Below are 15,480 nucleotides of genomic sequence, written 5' to 3'. Positions count from 1 at the left end.
TAACCAAGTTTAACTTTTAAAGAAAAATTTAGAATTCATAGTGTAGTGGAATAGCCTAAAATTTAGTTGTTTAACCAGAGTTGGACAAACTCTAATTTCTTTAAGATAGGTTTTATTATTTACCAGAACCAAACAGACATAAGAAATTATCTTGATATAAGATCAATGTTTTAAGAAACCCTTATTACTTTAGCACATGGATAATTAAATTCTAATTTATATCAGTACATTAATATTTGACCTTATGGGGGGGAAAACCCCTTAAATAACCTTAACTGATTGTGCTAATTATAGCTAACTTACACACAAATGTTTTGAGATTTACCCTCCAAAAATCTTGTGAAACTTACTCTACAGCTTGTTTACTTTACCATATAAAATACTTCTCTTCCAGAGACATTGCTTTTTAATTTTTATGCTAAAATATATTTCTAAACCTATAATCTTTTATATCTTTTCTAGTTGACTTTTTGAAATTTATATTTTTGAAATAATCCTTATAAAATTTCTGAACTTAGACAAATTACTCCATTTTAATAAGATGAAATACTTTATGCTTTTTGCAATACTTTAACCACAGCTAAAACCTTTTGTATTCTTTGCATATAAAATTACACTTATTAGAATCTTAACTTTTAGTAATCTTGCTTTAATGAAGACCTAGAAACAAAGCAATCTTAAAGTCCTTTTTTTTTTCCCCATTTAATAGTTTCTAAAAACATTCAATACTCAAATATATATTACCTTATGGAATTCAAGAAGTCAAGAGTACTTGAATTTATATTTAGCAGTTGACGTTTTTGTATTTTAACTTTGTAAATTAATCATATTTCCTTTAAAAACATTTATTAAAACTAATCGCATTTATGTTTAATCTATTTTTTAAGTTTATTTTTTAGCTGTAGTTGGACACAATAACTTTATTTTATTTATTTATATGTGGTGCTGAGGATCGAACCCAGGGCCTCGTATGGGCTAGGCAAGTGCTCTACCACTGAGCCACAACCCCAGCCCTAATTTATTCATTCTTAACTGTTAACTTTAGGTTACCCATAAAAAAAAAAAATCAAGATATGAGACAAGTTTTAGTTAATAGAAGCAATGATGATACACTTTAAATATTGTGTACATTCTTTTGATTGACTCACTACCTAGAAAAACGTGTTAGTAATGTTAAAGACATCTTTATTCTTATCTGTTTAACCAATTTAAATAAACTTTTTCTTAGATGTTTAAGTCAAGCGAACTAAAAAGTATTTGAATCCATTTATTAAATTTATGAGCACCCATTTATCTATAAACCAATTTTGATACCATGCACATGATAGACACAAGCACGTATACAGACACATGACATACATTATACAGGTGTGTATACACACATAAAACAGGAAAAAAAATATCTTGTAGTTTTTTTGTAGGTACTAGACCTAGACAGGTAGGAGACAAGAGCTATAGATGTTTATTAAAAATCTATTAGATTTAACCCTTTAGAAATTAAAAATAGACTATCACAGATTTTTACAGTATGACCCAGAAAGGAAAGGGGCCTGTGCAGTTGGGAACATTAGGAATAGAGTCTTCCAGCCATAGCAAACCCTGAAGTCAAAGGTTCCAGTCATTCTTCATGGGGCAGATTTACTCCCTCCATCACTGTTGATTTTTTTGCTGCTTAGGACTCCTCAAAAGAGAAGATCTTTCTTTTTCTGGTGTATTTGAGAGTTAACCCTGAACAACTGGCCTGTGAATAAAGATAGCAGAAAGAGAAACTGAGGGCAATAAACTTCAGTTAGACAAAGCAAGACTAATTGGTATGGAAGCCAAAGTGAATTTATCATAAAAAAAATTTGAGCTCAGAAAGATTGAAAAAAATGATATGGTCTTAATTATTCTACAAAAGGAGTACACAGAAAAACCTTAGCAGACCACAGTGTACTCTTGGATCAGATTAGAGTCAGCCCAGATATTTAAAGAATGTGGGAACCTGTGAAGTCCTCAGAAAAAAAAATTTTTTAAAGAAAACTTGTACTTATGGAATCTTTCCATTTTCCTCCCTTATGCCCAACTGGAAAGAAGAGTAAAATTGTAAGAAGTGGGGTGTCCCCTGGTATTGCCAGGTCCCTCACTCTTTTATCAGGCATTTGCAGAAAATTGCAGAGCTGACCCCTACAGCTTGGGGCAAAGTCTGTATTGTCCCAAGGCACAGTGCATACCTCTTAAGCATCTTTAAAAGGTCCAGGACCCGGTCTAGCTGGCCTTTCCAGATCCCCTCTATCTACCTCTCCTGTTTTCTAGCATTAGGGAGGCACTTAGCAGAATCCCAGAGTACAACAGATAAAAATAAACATTTGTGCCCCATAGCAGTTTAGATTTAAAAGTGACACTTTTCTTCTCTGGTCTCAAATTAATTGGGCACCTGCTCATGTAGTTCTTTGCCTAGTGACCCCTTAGAGGGCCAACTTACTCTGAATGAAGGCAGTCTGGGGTTTTTCAGGAGTCAACTCCATAGTCTCTAGCATATCCCATTAAAAGAAATCTTTTTTTTTTTTTTTAAATCATACAATCTTGGGGGAGGAGTAAGTTTACTCTGTTTGCCACCCATGTCCATGATAATCACATGCAGAAGAAGGAAAAAGGGAAGGGGTAAGTAATCTCTTTGTATGTCTCCAGCCGCTTTCCTCATGGAGAGATTTCAGGCACCTCAACATTGCAGGTTGGTATAGACCCCCCAACCTGGACTAGGTTCAGAGACCTAAAGGAAAGACTTGTGCTGCCCTAAGCCATAGGAGGATCACCATGGACCTACGAATCAGGACTCTGCCTTCACTTTGGGCTCAGCCAGTCTTATTCAGTCACCATTCACTCACATTCAAACTGCGTCTCCAGCCCACCCAGTACCTTTAGAGTTGTGGCTTCATCTTGTGCTATCAAGACTACTTAGGGCAACTCTAGGAAGTGATCAGGCTCCCCTTCTGCCACTTAGGGGTAGGTCTACCTCTTGAACCTGGGTTTCTACCTGTCCAAAGGGCAGTAGGTGCTCCCTGCACTGGTTCCAGAACCCCATGGTGTTCCTTTGTATCCTGGGGTCCTCACCCTGGCATGCCAAGAGGGCTAGTCTCCTATGGATCCATTAGTCTGCTGGTGCCAGATGAGGTCACTTCTCCTGGCATCCCAGGGCCTGCACTCTGGTGACAAGGGAGGTGAAGTCACGCTCTGAATCCCAAAACGCAAACCCTCAAGAAATGTTGCAGGATTCTTGCACAGAGAAACAGGACACAGGCTTTTAGCAGGAAGCAGTGTTTATTAGGGCTGGCACTGGCTCAGCAGATTTGCATCCAAAGGCTGAGCCCCAAGCACAGCTGGGGCATTTCCTTATATACCCTTTGTTAGTTTCTTTGACTTGTAGCCCCTCCTTAGTCTCCCACATAGGTAACACAGTTTGATTAGGTATCCTAGGCTATAGAGTTGCAAAGTTGCAACGGTTACACATGTGCACAGATATTCACTGTGCCATGTTGCCTTGTCCTTTATCTTAGGAGAGCCCTTTATTCTGGGAGGGCTATTACCACCGTATGGGCCCAGATGTTGCAAAGGGAGAGGCAGTGTTGGTTACTTCAGCACCCCTTCAGTGACAGTGACACCCAGTCTGCAGCAGTGTATGGTCAGACAAAATGCATAGGTAGGACTGTGATGGGAACCACATATGTAGGGTGGCAGCAGTGCTTGACCTGGAACAAGACCTCAACCAGAACTAAGCAAAGTTCCCTTGGAGCCCCCTGTGCGCACCTGTGGGCAGGGAGACAGCAGAAGGTACAGTTGCTCAGGAGCCTCTCCTCGCCCTTGGGCAGTAACGGGAGTCAGTGTTTCCTTCCTTCCCTTTTAGTAATAGGCTCCTGAGCTGGGAGCCGAAAGGCTGGAGGAACCTATGGATCTTTGCCCTCAGTCCTGGCACTGGGATGAGTTTACATAGGGCTGGCCACACCCTTTGTCTCGAAGGGCAAGTTCCCTGGTCTCATGATTTTTAATATTTTTTTTAGTTGTCAATGGATCTTTTATTTATTCATATGTGGTGCTGAGGATCGACACAGGGCCTTATACATGCCAGGCAAGCGCTGTACCACTGAGTGGCAACCCCAGTCCTGGTCTTCTGATTCTTAAGGGCCATGTCCTCTGTTTTCCTCCTACAACAACCTGTCTCCGATCCTGCAGAGCACCCAGTGGCCTTGGGTGGCTGTCACTCTGCTGGACCAAATTGGATTCAAGAGGCAGCTTCCTCCTGGCTCCTAGGACGGTTTAAATTTAGATACTATTTCCCTTTTTAATATGGTTCCTGGCTCCAGCACCCTGGGTGGTTTGCTAGATGTGAAGTCCTTTTCCAAAGCCACAATACTGTGCAAATTACTTATCTAAGTGGGCTGCAAGTCTGTGAAGATTGTGAAACTTTCCAATGCGTAGGATTGCTAGCATCAGTTTTTTGCCCTTATCTACCTCCCCTCTCCCCAACTGCGGAGCCAAGGTGGAACATGCTATAGTATTTTTTCTTTCTTTGCTGCTGTTCCTGTCTTTCTCTTGCTGATTCCCAGTATTCTCCCATGGTCACTCATCTCAAAATGCAGCTATACATCTGTTAATTTGGCTTTTCTTTGTGGAGGAGGCGAGTGCTGAACCCCTCTACTTAGTCATCTTGTTCTCTGCTCTTTGTGAGTTGTGTGCTATAAAAGATGTTGAATTCATATTATAGTCAGGAGCCAGAAAAAAACTTAAATATTCAAATATATTTATTTTCCTGTGATACTATATAGAACTATAAAATTTGACGGCTAAGGATCTGAATTATACTTCTGTTATCCTAAAAACCATGATTATAATATAGTAAAAAATTACCAATTAAAAACAGATGTGATGTAGGAGACCACTGATTCAAGCACAGCCTCCAGAAGTAGGTTGTTTGGGATGCTAGGAATTAAGCCCAGGGTCTCACACATGCTAGAGCTACACCCCCAGCCCACCAGTAGGTGTTTTTAATAAAATTTTAAGCCCCTCCCCAACTTTTTTTTTCGGGGGGGAGTATACCAAGGATTGAACTCGGGGCACTTGACTACGGAGCCACATCCCCAGTGAGGCTGGCTTTGAACTTGTGATTCTCCTGTCTCAGCCTCCCAAGCTGCTGGAATTACAGGTGTGTACAGCTCCCAGCCCTAACTTGGTCTCTTTATCTTAAGACAGAATGATTTGGAGGCACATATTATTAAGTGCTATATGCAGGAAGAAAGCAGTAGCTTGAGTATTCTTTAGATCTAGTGCTAATTATAGGTATAAACTTTTTTGGCTGGCATGATTTCTTTGGAGAAAGTATTCCTCTGATCAGTAATCACCAGTGGACAATTGCAAGCTAGATGAGGAATGAGGTTAATAAAATTCAGTTCTCATTTAACTATTATAATTCAATTTATTTTGTGGGGCTTTTCAACTCTAACCCCACTTGAGCAAAAATTTAACACACACAAATGAACATTATGTACAGCAGTCCCCCCTTACCCATGGTTCCCTTAGTTTGTTATTCAAGATCAACCAATCTAAAGACACAGTACATCAAAATAAGATATTTTAAGATACCACATTCACATAACTTTTATTATGGTATAATTGTCCTATTTTGTTATTTACCTAATTTATAAACTTTTATCATAGGTATGTATATATAGGATTCAGTACTATCTGAGGTTTCAGACAACCACTTGGGGTCTTGGAACATATCCCCCTTGGATAAGAGGAGGGGAATATTGTACACCCACTTCTATTCTGTGTGTCACACCTTCAGGATAGGTGATGACTTATTTAAAGGATTTTTTTTTTGTTATTGTTGTTTACTTATTTATTTTTTGGTACCAAGGATTGGACCCAGGGGCACTTCGCCACTGAGTAGAATCCAAGCCCTTATTTATTTTGAGACAGGGTCTTGCTAAATTGTCCAGGCTGACCTTGAACTTATGATCTTCCTGCTGCAGCCTCCCGAGTTGTTGTGATTACAGGTGTGCGCTACCATATCCAGCAGGCTATGTTCCTTGTCTGTAGTTGTGGGTTGACGATTCTCCCAGGAGAGCAGTTATTTTGTTAATCTGAATGCTTGAAGCTTTCCAGTAAGGGAGGAATTACTGAATGAATTATTTTCTTCATCTTGAAGAATTTCAAATGTTTACTAGGAATTCTGTTACTTTCTATATCCCTGAAATACCATTCATGTACAAACAAATGCTTTGTCTTCTAGCCAGACACAGGCTTAAGTAGTTTTTCAAACATGGCAATATTTTATTGGTGAAATTGAGAGACAGAATGGCTTGACTCATAACTTCTGCCATTAAAACACATATCAACTGCCCAAAACAAATTTCTTGCAGGGTACACCATAGGAGACAGATGTAGTATCAAGACAACAAAAAAATTGCATTTAGAATATACTTTAATAGCATTTACATTGATATTTTTACATAATCTGTAATTATGAGCAATATTTTATGCTTCTCCATCTTGTCTGATAATATATTTTATATACTAACAATCCAATCATATATTCTATATACTAGAAGTTGCTAGTTTTCATTCCTCTATCACCAGGGAAAGTGTTTTTATTTATGGGAAATGGATTTAAATGCTTTGAAATTTCTTTTTAATGTTGGCTTGATTTTTTTTCTTACAATAACAATTTTGCTTGTTTTCTAAAAACTTCATTTTTTTCCTTTAAGTAATAAGATGCCTAATAATCAGTTTTCCCAGGAAAAATAAATGCTCTGATGTATATTAGGGTAAATTTTTTTTACATCATGATATATCATCTTATGAAAGCTATTCATATCTTTTTTTCTTTAAAAGTATTTACTGAGCCAGGAGCACTGGTACACACCTATAATCTGGTGACTAGGGAGGCTGAGGCAGGAAAATTGCGTGGTCAAGGCCAGCCTCAGCAACTTAGTAAGACTGTCTCAAAATAATAAGGGCTGAGAATGTAGCTCAGTTGTAAAATGCCCCTAGGTTCTATCCCCAGCTCAATTTAAAAAAAAAAAAAAAAAAAAGGTATTTTACTGGATGGATTTTTTTTAAGCATTTAAAAAAATGTTTATTTTTTAGTTGTAGTCAGACACAGAACCTTTGTTTTACTTATTCAGGTTTATGTGGTGCTGAGGATCGAACCAAGGGCCTCACACACGCTAGGCAAGTGCTCTACCACTGAGCGACAACCCCAGCCCAACTGGCTGGATATTTAATCTTATTTTGTTATACATGTATTTTGGTCTAGTTTAGTCTAATTCAAAAGGATCCTAACAGAATGATGTGAAATTCAGATTGTCTACCCCAGAGCTCTATAAGCTGTTTAGCCATTCAAGCTAGAGGCATTCATTTAAACTTTTTTATTCTATACTTTAACTATGTAGTCATAAGTCATTTATCATGAAGGCATTTAATTGGACAACAAATAATTCTGCTTGTCAACTGAAGAGGACTCTGTGAGTTTAACTTTTTCTCTGGCCTTAAAGGTCAAAGGCAGTTAAACTTAAGCACTGCCAACCAGATTACAAGCTGCATGCTCCCTTTCCATTCCACAGAGCTGCTCCTAGAGCTGCGTGTCATGGCAGGCACATTGCTGCTCACGATATTAACAAGCACATGACAACTGGGAGGAAGGAAAAGACCAAACCAACATGCTGCTCACCTTTAAAAGTAAAAACAGGAATGGTTTTCACTTCAGCATCTTAGAAACAGACAAATGTAAAGCTAGTAGGCAGATAAGACAGTAGTACTATTTCTACAGAAAATTGGGAGTTATAGGTTACTATGTGTGTGTAGATTTCCCCAATTGTTGCCAAAGTGACTGACTACTCTAAAAAGCTGTCCTGGCATTCAGGGCTACCATGTTAGGAAAATAACCAAGCTGACTTCCATTCAACCTCATTTCTCAGTTTTTTTTTTTTTAATATGACTGATGTGTGTTCATTTTCTGAAGTATGTTTAGCAAATCCTACCAGCTTGAGGTAGGTGGTCTTATTGTACAGAAATTTTAAATGGCATATACAATCTTCTCCTGGCCTCTTCCCCATAAGCACTATGCACGTCATAGTAACACTTCTGTCTATGTATACACACAAATCCACTAAAAATATTTATATGAATAAGAACCATGAAGATTTCCTAAATGTTTAGACAAAAAGCATGCAGAGTGAGCCCAGTAAAGTACAGAGCCTGTGGGATATACAAATTTTATTTTTAGTTTACATTTCCTTCAGGATAGTAACATACATGTCTTTTCCTACCTAGAGGCAAAATATATTTTCAAAAATTTAGATACTGCCACTGCATTAAATTTAAATTAAAATGCTCCCTATGTAATGTACAGACAGTAAAAGCAAAAAAAAAAAAAAACACCCTTACAACACATTCCATTTTTTAATATATCAAAAAATGTTTCCAAGGCAACATTAAAATGATTGTACCACAGTCCCTAAAATAATGTCAAGCTCTAAGAGGAAGGTGCAGGGGGCTGGGCGGGAAGGCTCTATCCGTTCAAGGGTTTAGGTACTCTTCTTCTCTTCACCCAGTAAATTCACCGTAGCTTTCTTGGCTGTTAAGAAAGAGGGTAAGAAAATTTTATCAAAACTTTTGGCAATATAAGCTGTGTGGCTAAGGTAACTACTAGATAACGGAGCTCGGGTGACTCATGTGCAGATGACAGCACACATGGGTTTGCGGTCAGGGCTGTGAGGGTTTCCGTGAAATAGACCCGGCACCTCTTCTGAGCACAAATCCTGAAGACAATAGTGAAATACTTGAAGTTCATCTAGCCTTGCTTCTTTGTGTAATAGTGTCTCCCAAACTATCTGTCCTCCTTTCTGCATCAAAAGAGGCAGAGATTCCTAGTAGCGTTCTTTGTACATTCAAATTCTCATTTGCATTTGCTACTCTCCTATGAGATTTCACTACTCATCAACCTAATGAGAACCAAGTTGTGTTGTCCCATGGTGACAAAAACTAGAAAGTCCTCGTGCCAGTACTACAAATATTTATACTAACTGGGCTACCCCTCCTATGACAGGAAGGGGCCTGGAATGTGTCATAAGAACCAGTGTGGTGTGTGAGATGGTGGTGGGGGAGGCTTGTCTAGAAGCCTCCAGTCAGGTTGTAAACTGCAGCTGTTTGTTTGTTAATAAGTTTTTAGATGGACACAATATCTTTATTTTACATTTATGTGGTGCTGAGAATCGAACCCAGTACCTCCTGCATGCTAGATGAGCACTCTACCACTGATCCACAACCCCAGCCCCTGCAGCTGTTCTTGGAGCCCGGAGTCCTACTTCGTCAACTGCCTGGCAGCAGCTCTCATTTACTCAAGTTGCTAAACAAAGTTAGAGAAACTGCAGCCTCTTTCTCAATAGCCCTATGAAAAAGCACTAGTGAACCCAGAATGAGACATCTAAAAGGTGTCAAACAATTAGTAATTTTTATGTCCCTGATTTGGAATGTCGTATCAAATTAAATTGAATTTGAGTATTGATATACTGTATGAAAACCAAGAGGCAATAAAATGTGGGTGAACTAGACAAAAATGATATTACCATGGGTTGCCAGTTAGGCTTGGGCAAGGAAGGGCAGAAAAGAAAGCTCTTAAAAAACTGGCACCAATTGCCATAAAGCATGCCTGTATTCCCTGCTACTTAGGTGACTGAAGCAGGAGGATCATGAGTTTGAGGCTAGCCTTAGCACCTTAACAGACTGTCTCAAAATTTTAAAAAATAGAAGTAAAAAGGGCTGAGGGTCAGCTGGGGCTGCAGCTCAGTGGTAGAGAACTTGCCTAGAACGTGTTCGATCCTCAGTACTGCATTTAAAAAAAGGGGGGGGCATTCTGTCCATTTACAACTAACAAATTTTTTTTTAAATTTTTATTGTTGGTTCAAAATATTACATAGTTCTTGATATATCATATTTCACACTTTGATTCAAGTGGGTTATGAACTCCCATTTTTACCCCGTATACAGATTGCAGAATCACATCAGTTACACTTCCATTGATTTACATACTGCCATTCTAGTGTCTGTTGTATTCTGCTGCCTTTCTTATCCTCTACTATCCTCCCTCCCCTCCCCTCTCTTACCCCCTCTACTGTAATTCATTTCTCCCCCTTGTATTATTTTCCCCTTACCCCTTATTTCCTCTTCTATGTAATTTTGTATAACCCTGAGGGTCTCCTTCCATTTCCATGCAATTTCCCTTCTCTCTCCCTTTCCCTCCCACCCCTCATCCCTGTTTAATGTTAATCTTCTTCTCGTGCTCTTCGTCCCTACTCTGTTCTTAGTTACTCTCCTTATATCAAAGAAGACATTTGGCATTTGTTTTTTAGGGATTGGCTAGCTTCACTTAGCATAATCTGCTCTAATGCCATCCATTTCCCTCCAAATTCGATGATTTTGTCATTTTTTAATGCACAGTAATACTCCATTGTGTATAAATGCCACATTTTTTTTATCCATTCGTCTATTGAAGGGCATCTAGGTTGCTTCCACAGTCTTGCTATTGTGAATTGTGCTGCTAGGAACATCGATGTAGCAGTGTCCCTGTAGCATGCTCTTATTAGGTCTTTAGGGAATAGACCGAGAAGGGGAATAGCTGGGTCAAATGGTGGTTCCATTCCCAGCTTTCCAAGAAATCTCCATACTGCTTTCCAAATTGGTTGCACCAATTTGCAGTCCCAACAACAATGAACAAGTGTACCCTTTTCCCCACATCCTCGCCAGCACTTGTTGTTGTTTGACTTCCTAATGGCTGCCAATCTTACTGGAGTGAGATGGTATCTTGGGGTGGTTTTGATTTGCATTTCTCTGACTGCTAGCGATGGTGAGCATTTTTTCATGTACTTGTTGATTGATTGTATGTCCTCCTCTGAGAAGTGTCTGTTCAGGTCCTTGGCCCATTTGTTGATTGGGTTATTTGTTATCTTATTGTCTAATTTTTTGAGTTCTTTGTATATTCTGGATATTAGGGCTCTATCTGAAGTGTGAGGAGTAAAGATTTGTTCCCAGGATGTAGGCTCCCTATTTACCTCTCTTATTGTTTCTTTTGCTGAGAAAAAACTTTTTAGTTTGAGTAAGTCCCATTTGTTGATTCTAGTTGTTAACTCTTGTGCTATGGGTGTCCTATTGAGGAATTTGGAGCCCACCCCCACAGTATGTAGATCATAGCCAACTTTTTCTTCTATCAGACGCAGTGTCTCTGATTTGATATCAAGCTCCTTGATCCATTTTGAGTTAACTTTTGTGCATGGCAAGAGAAAGGGAGTCAGTTTCATTTTGTTGCATATGGATTTCCAGTTTTCCAAGCACCATTTGTTGAAGATGCTATCCTTCCTCCATTGCATGCTTTTAGCCCCTTTATCAAATATAAGAAAGTTGTAGTTTTGTGGGTTGGTTTCTGTGTCCTCTATTCTGTACCATTGGTCCACCCCCGTTTTGGTACCAGTACCATGCTGTTTTTGTTACTATTGCTCTGTAATATAGTTTGAAATCTGGTATCACTATACCGCCTGATTCACACTTCCTGCTTAGCATTGTTTTTGCTATTCTGGGTCTTTTATTTTTCCATATGAATTTCATGATTGCTTTATCTATTTCTACAAGAAATGCCGTTGGGATTTTGATTGGCATTGCATTAAACCTATAGAGAACTTTTGGTAATATTGCCATTTTGATGTTAGTTCTGCCTATCCATGAACAGGGTATATTTTTCCATCTTCTAAGATCTTCTTCTATTTCTCTCTTTAGGGATCTGTAGTTTTCATTGTATAAATCTTTCACCTCTTTTGTTAGGTTGATTCCCAAGTATCTTATTTTCTTTGAGGATATTTTGAATGGAGTGGTTGTCCTTATTTCCATTTCAGAGGATTTGTTGCTGATATACAGGAATGCCTTCGATTTATGCGTGTTGATTTTATATCCTGCCACTTTGCTAAATTCATTTATTAGCTCTAATAGTTTCTTTGTAGACCCTTTTGGGTCTGCTAGGTATAGAATCATGTCATCTGCAAATAGTGATAATTTAAGTTCTTCTTTTCCTATTTTTATGCCTTTAATTTCTTTCGTCTGTCTAATTGCTCTGGCCAGTGTTTCGAGGACTATGTTGAACAGAAGTGGTGAGAGAGGGCATCCCTGTCTTGTTCCAGATTTTAGAGGGAATGCCTTCAATTTTTCTCCATTCAGAATGATGCTAGCCTGAGGCTTAGCGTAGATTGCTTTTACAATGTTGAGGTATGTTCCTGTTATCCCTAGTTTTTCTAGAGTTTTGAACATAAAGGGATGCTGTACTTTGTCGAATGCTTTTTCTGCATCTATCGAGATGATCATATGGTTCTTATTTTTAAGTCTATTGATGTGGTGAGTAACATTGATTTCCGTATATTGAACCAGCCTTGCATCCCAGGGATGAATCCTACTTGATCATGATGTACAATTTTTTTGATATGTTTTTGAATCCGATTCGCCAGAATTTTATTGAGGGTTTTTGCATCTAGGTTCATTAGAGATATTGGTCTGTAGTTTTCTTTCTTTGAAGTGTCTTTGTCTGGTTTAGGAATCAGTGTGATGTTGGCCTCATAGAATGAATTTGGAAGTTCTCCCTCTTTTTCTATTTCCTGAAATAGCTTGAAAAGTATTGGTATTAGTTCCTCTTTAAAGGTTTTGTAAAACTCTGCTGTATACCCATCCGGTCCTGGGCTTTTCTTAGTTGGTAGTCTTTTGATGGTTTCTTCTATTTCCTCAATTGATATTGGTCTGTTTAGGTTGTCTATATCCTCCTGACTCAGTCTGGGCAGATCATATGACTTAAGGAATTTATCGATGCCTTCACTATCTTCTATTTTATTGGAGTATAAGGATTCAAAATAATTTCTGATTATCTTCTGTATTTCTGAAGTGTCTGTTGTGATATTGCCTTTTTCATCCCGTATGCTAGTAATTTGAGTTCTCTCTCTTCTTCTCTTCGTTAGCATGGCTAAGGGTCTGTCAATTTTATTTATTTTTTCAAAGAACCAACTTTTGGTTTTGTCAATTTTTTCAATTGTTTCTTTTGTTTCGATTTCATTAATTTCAGCTCTGATTTTAATTATTTCTTGCCTTCTACTTCTTTTGCTGTTATTTTGCTTTTTCTAAGATTTTGAGATGAAGTATGAGATCATTTATTTGTTAGTTTTTTTTTTTAAGGAATGCACTCCAAGCAATGAATTTTCCTCTTAGAACTGCTTTCAATGTGTCCCATAGATTCCGATATGTTGTGTCTGTGTTTTCATTTAACTCTAAGAATTTTTTAATTTCCTCCTTGATGTCTTCTATAACCCACTGATCATTCAGTAACCTATTGTTCATTCTCCAAGTGATGCATAATTTTTCCTTCCTTCTTATATCATTGATTTTCAGTTTCATTCCATTATGATCAGATAAGATGCATGGTATTATCTCTACTCCTTTATATTGTCTAAGAGTTGCCTTGTGACATCATATATGATCTATTTTTGAGAAGGATCCATGTGCTGCTGAGAAAAAAGTGTAACTGCTTGATGTTGGGTGGTATATTCTATATATGTCGATTAAGTCTAGGTTGTTAATTGTGTTATTGAGTTCTATAGTTTCCTTATTCAACTTTTGTTTGGAGGATCTGTCCAGTGGTGAGAGAGGTGTGTTGAAGTCTCCCATGATTATTGTATGGTGGTCTATTAGACTCTTGAACTTGAGAAGAGTTTGTTTGATGAACATAGCTGCACCATTGTTTGGGGCATATATATTTATGATTGTTATGTCTTGTTGGTGTATGGTTCCCTTGAGCAGTATGCAGTGTCCTTCTTTATCCCTTTTGATTAACTTTGGCTTGAAATCTATTTTATTTGATATGAGTATGGACACTCCTGCTTGTTTCCGAAGTCCATATGAGTGATATGATTTTTCCCAACCTTTCACCTTCAGTCTATGTATGTCTTTTCCTATCAAATGTGTCTCCTGTAGGCAGCATATTGTTGGGTCTTGTTTTGTGATCCATTCTACTAGCCTGTGTCTCTTTATTGGTGAGTTTAAGCCATTAACATTTAGGGTTATTAGTGAGATATGGTTTGTTCTTCCAGCCATATTTGTTTATTTATGTTACTAAACATGGTTTGTTTTCCTCTTTGATTATTTTTCCCGCTTTACTGTCCTACCTCCCACTGTTGGTTTTCATTGTTATTTTCCATTTCCTCTTCCTGTAATGTTTTGCCAAGGATGTTTTGAAGAGATGGTTTTCTAGCTGCAAATTCTTAAAACCTTCCATGATAAACAAAAGTTTAAATTTCATCTTCCATCCTGAAGCTTAATTTCACTGGATACACGATTCTTGGTTGGAACCCATTTTCTTTCAGTGTTTGAAATATGTTGTTACAGGATCTTCTTGCTTTCAGAGTCTGTGTTGAGAGATCAGCTGTTATCCTGATTGGTTTACCCCTAAATGTAATCTGTTTCCTTTCTCTTGTAGCTTTTAAAATTCTCTCCTTATTCTGTATGTTGGGCATCTTCATTATAATGTGTCTTGTTGTGGATCTCTTATGATTATGCACATTCGGCGTCCTGTAGGCTTCCAGGATTTGGGATTCTGTCTCATTCTTCAAGTCTGGGAAGTTTTCTCGTATTATTTCATTGAATAGATTGCTCATTCCTTTGGTTTGGACCTCTATACCTTCCTGTATCCCAATGACTCTTAAGTTTGGTTTCTTGATGTTATCCCATATTTCTTGGATGTTCTGCTCATGGTTTCTTAACAGTCTTGCTGAGCTGTCTATGTTCTTTTCAAGTCGAAATACTTTGTCTTCATTGTCTGATGTTCTAAGTGTTCAACTCTGCTGGTAGTATTCTCAATTGAGTTTTTAAGTTGGTTTATTGCTTCCTGCATTTCTAGGATTTGTTTGTTTTTTATAACCTCTATCTCCCTGTATAGTCGATCTTTTGCTTCTTGGATTTGTTTATGTAATTCATTGTCGAAGTGATCTTTCATTGTCTGAATTTGCTGTATAATGTCTTCCTTGAGACTCCAGATCATCTGAAGCATGCATATCCTGAATTCTTTATCTGACATTCCATCTGCTGCAGCTATTACCTCTTCTAAAGTTGAGTTGACCTGCATTGCTTGTGGTCCTTTCTTTCCTTGTCGTTTCATACTGCTCGCGTTTCTTTCTGCTTGGTGAAACTGTTGTGTTTTTGAAATTTTCCCCCTACATATTTATATTGCTCTTGTATAGTTGAAAAGTCTCCCTTACAGGGGCGGGCAGCGGCTGTGCTCCTCCTCCAATTGGGGTGATCTGTCTACCACGCTGGCGGGCCGCTGGGTCTGTTCTGTCGGTCAGTCGCAGGTCTGCCTACCTTGCAGGCACGGGCAGCGGCTCTGCTCTGCCCCTCCTCCAATTGGTGTGACGTGTCTACCAC

The 15,480-nt window shown here is 38.3% G+C and overlaps 1 protein-coding gene and 1 long non-coding RNA gene across 2 annotated transcripts in view; one reads left to right on the top strand and one right to left on the bottom strand.

The window, feature by feature from the left end:
- The first annotated feature begins 6,005 nt into the window (after positions 1-6,005).
- Positions 6,006-8,415, top strand: LOC308646361. Its single transcript, XR_014021366.1, has 2 exons — positions 6,006-7,029; positions 7,072-8,415. It is a non-coding gene; the product is annotated as an uncharacterized lncRNA (long non-coding RNA).
- REEP5 (receptor accessory protein 5) overlaps positions 8,237-15,480 on the bottom strand; it is a 74,402-nt gene continuing 67,158 nt past the window's right edge. Inside the window, exon 5 of the mRNA XM_081289134.1 lies at positions 8,237-8,614. Coding sequence (XP_081145260.1) covers positions 8,565-8,614 — 50 coding nt within the window. The 3' untranslated portion in view covers positions 8,237-8,564. The remainder of the gene's footprint in view (positions 8,615-15,480) is intronic.

The sequence above is a fragment of the Spermophilus citellus genome (genome assembly GCF_964194105.1).
Source record: "Spermophilus citellus genome assembly, chromosome: 1".
In the NCBI taxonomy this organism is placed as follows: Eukaryota; Metazoa; Chordata; class Mammalia; order Rodentia; family Sciuridae; genus Spermophilus; species Spermophilus citellus.
Note: the sequence above shows the minus strand (reverse complement) of the source record. Positions and strands in the feature narration are given on the sequence as shown.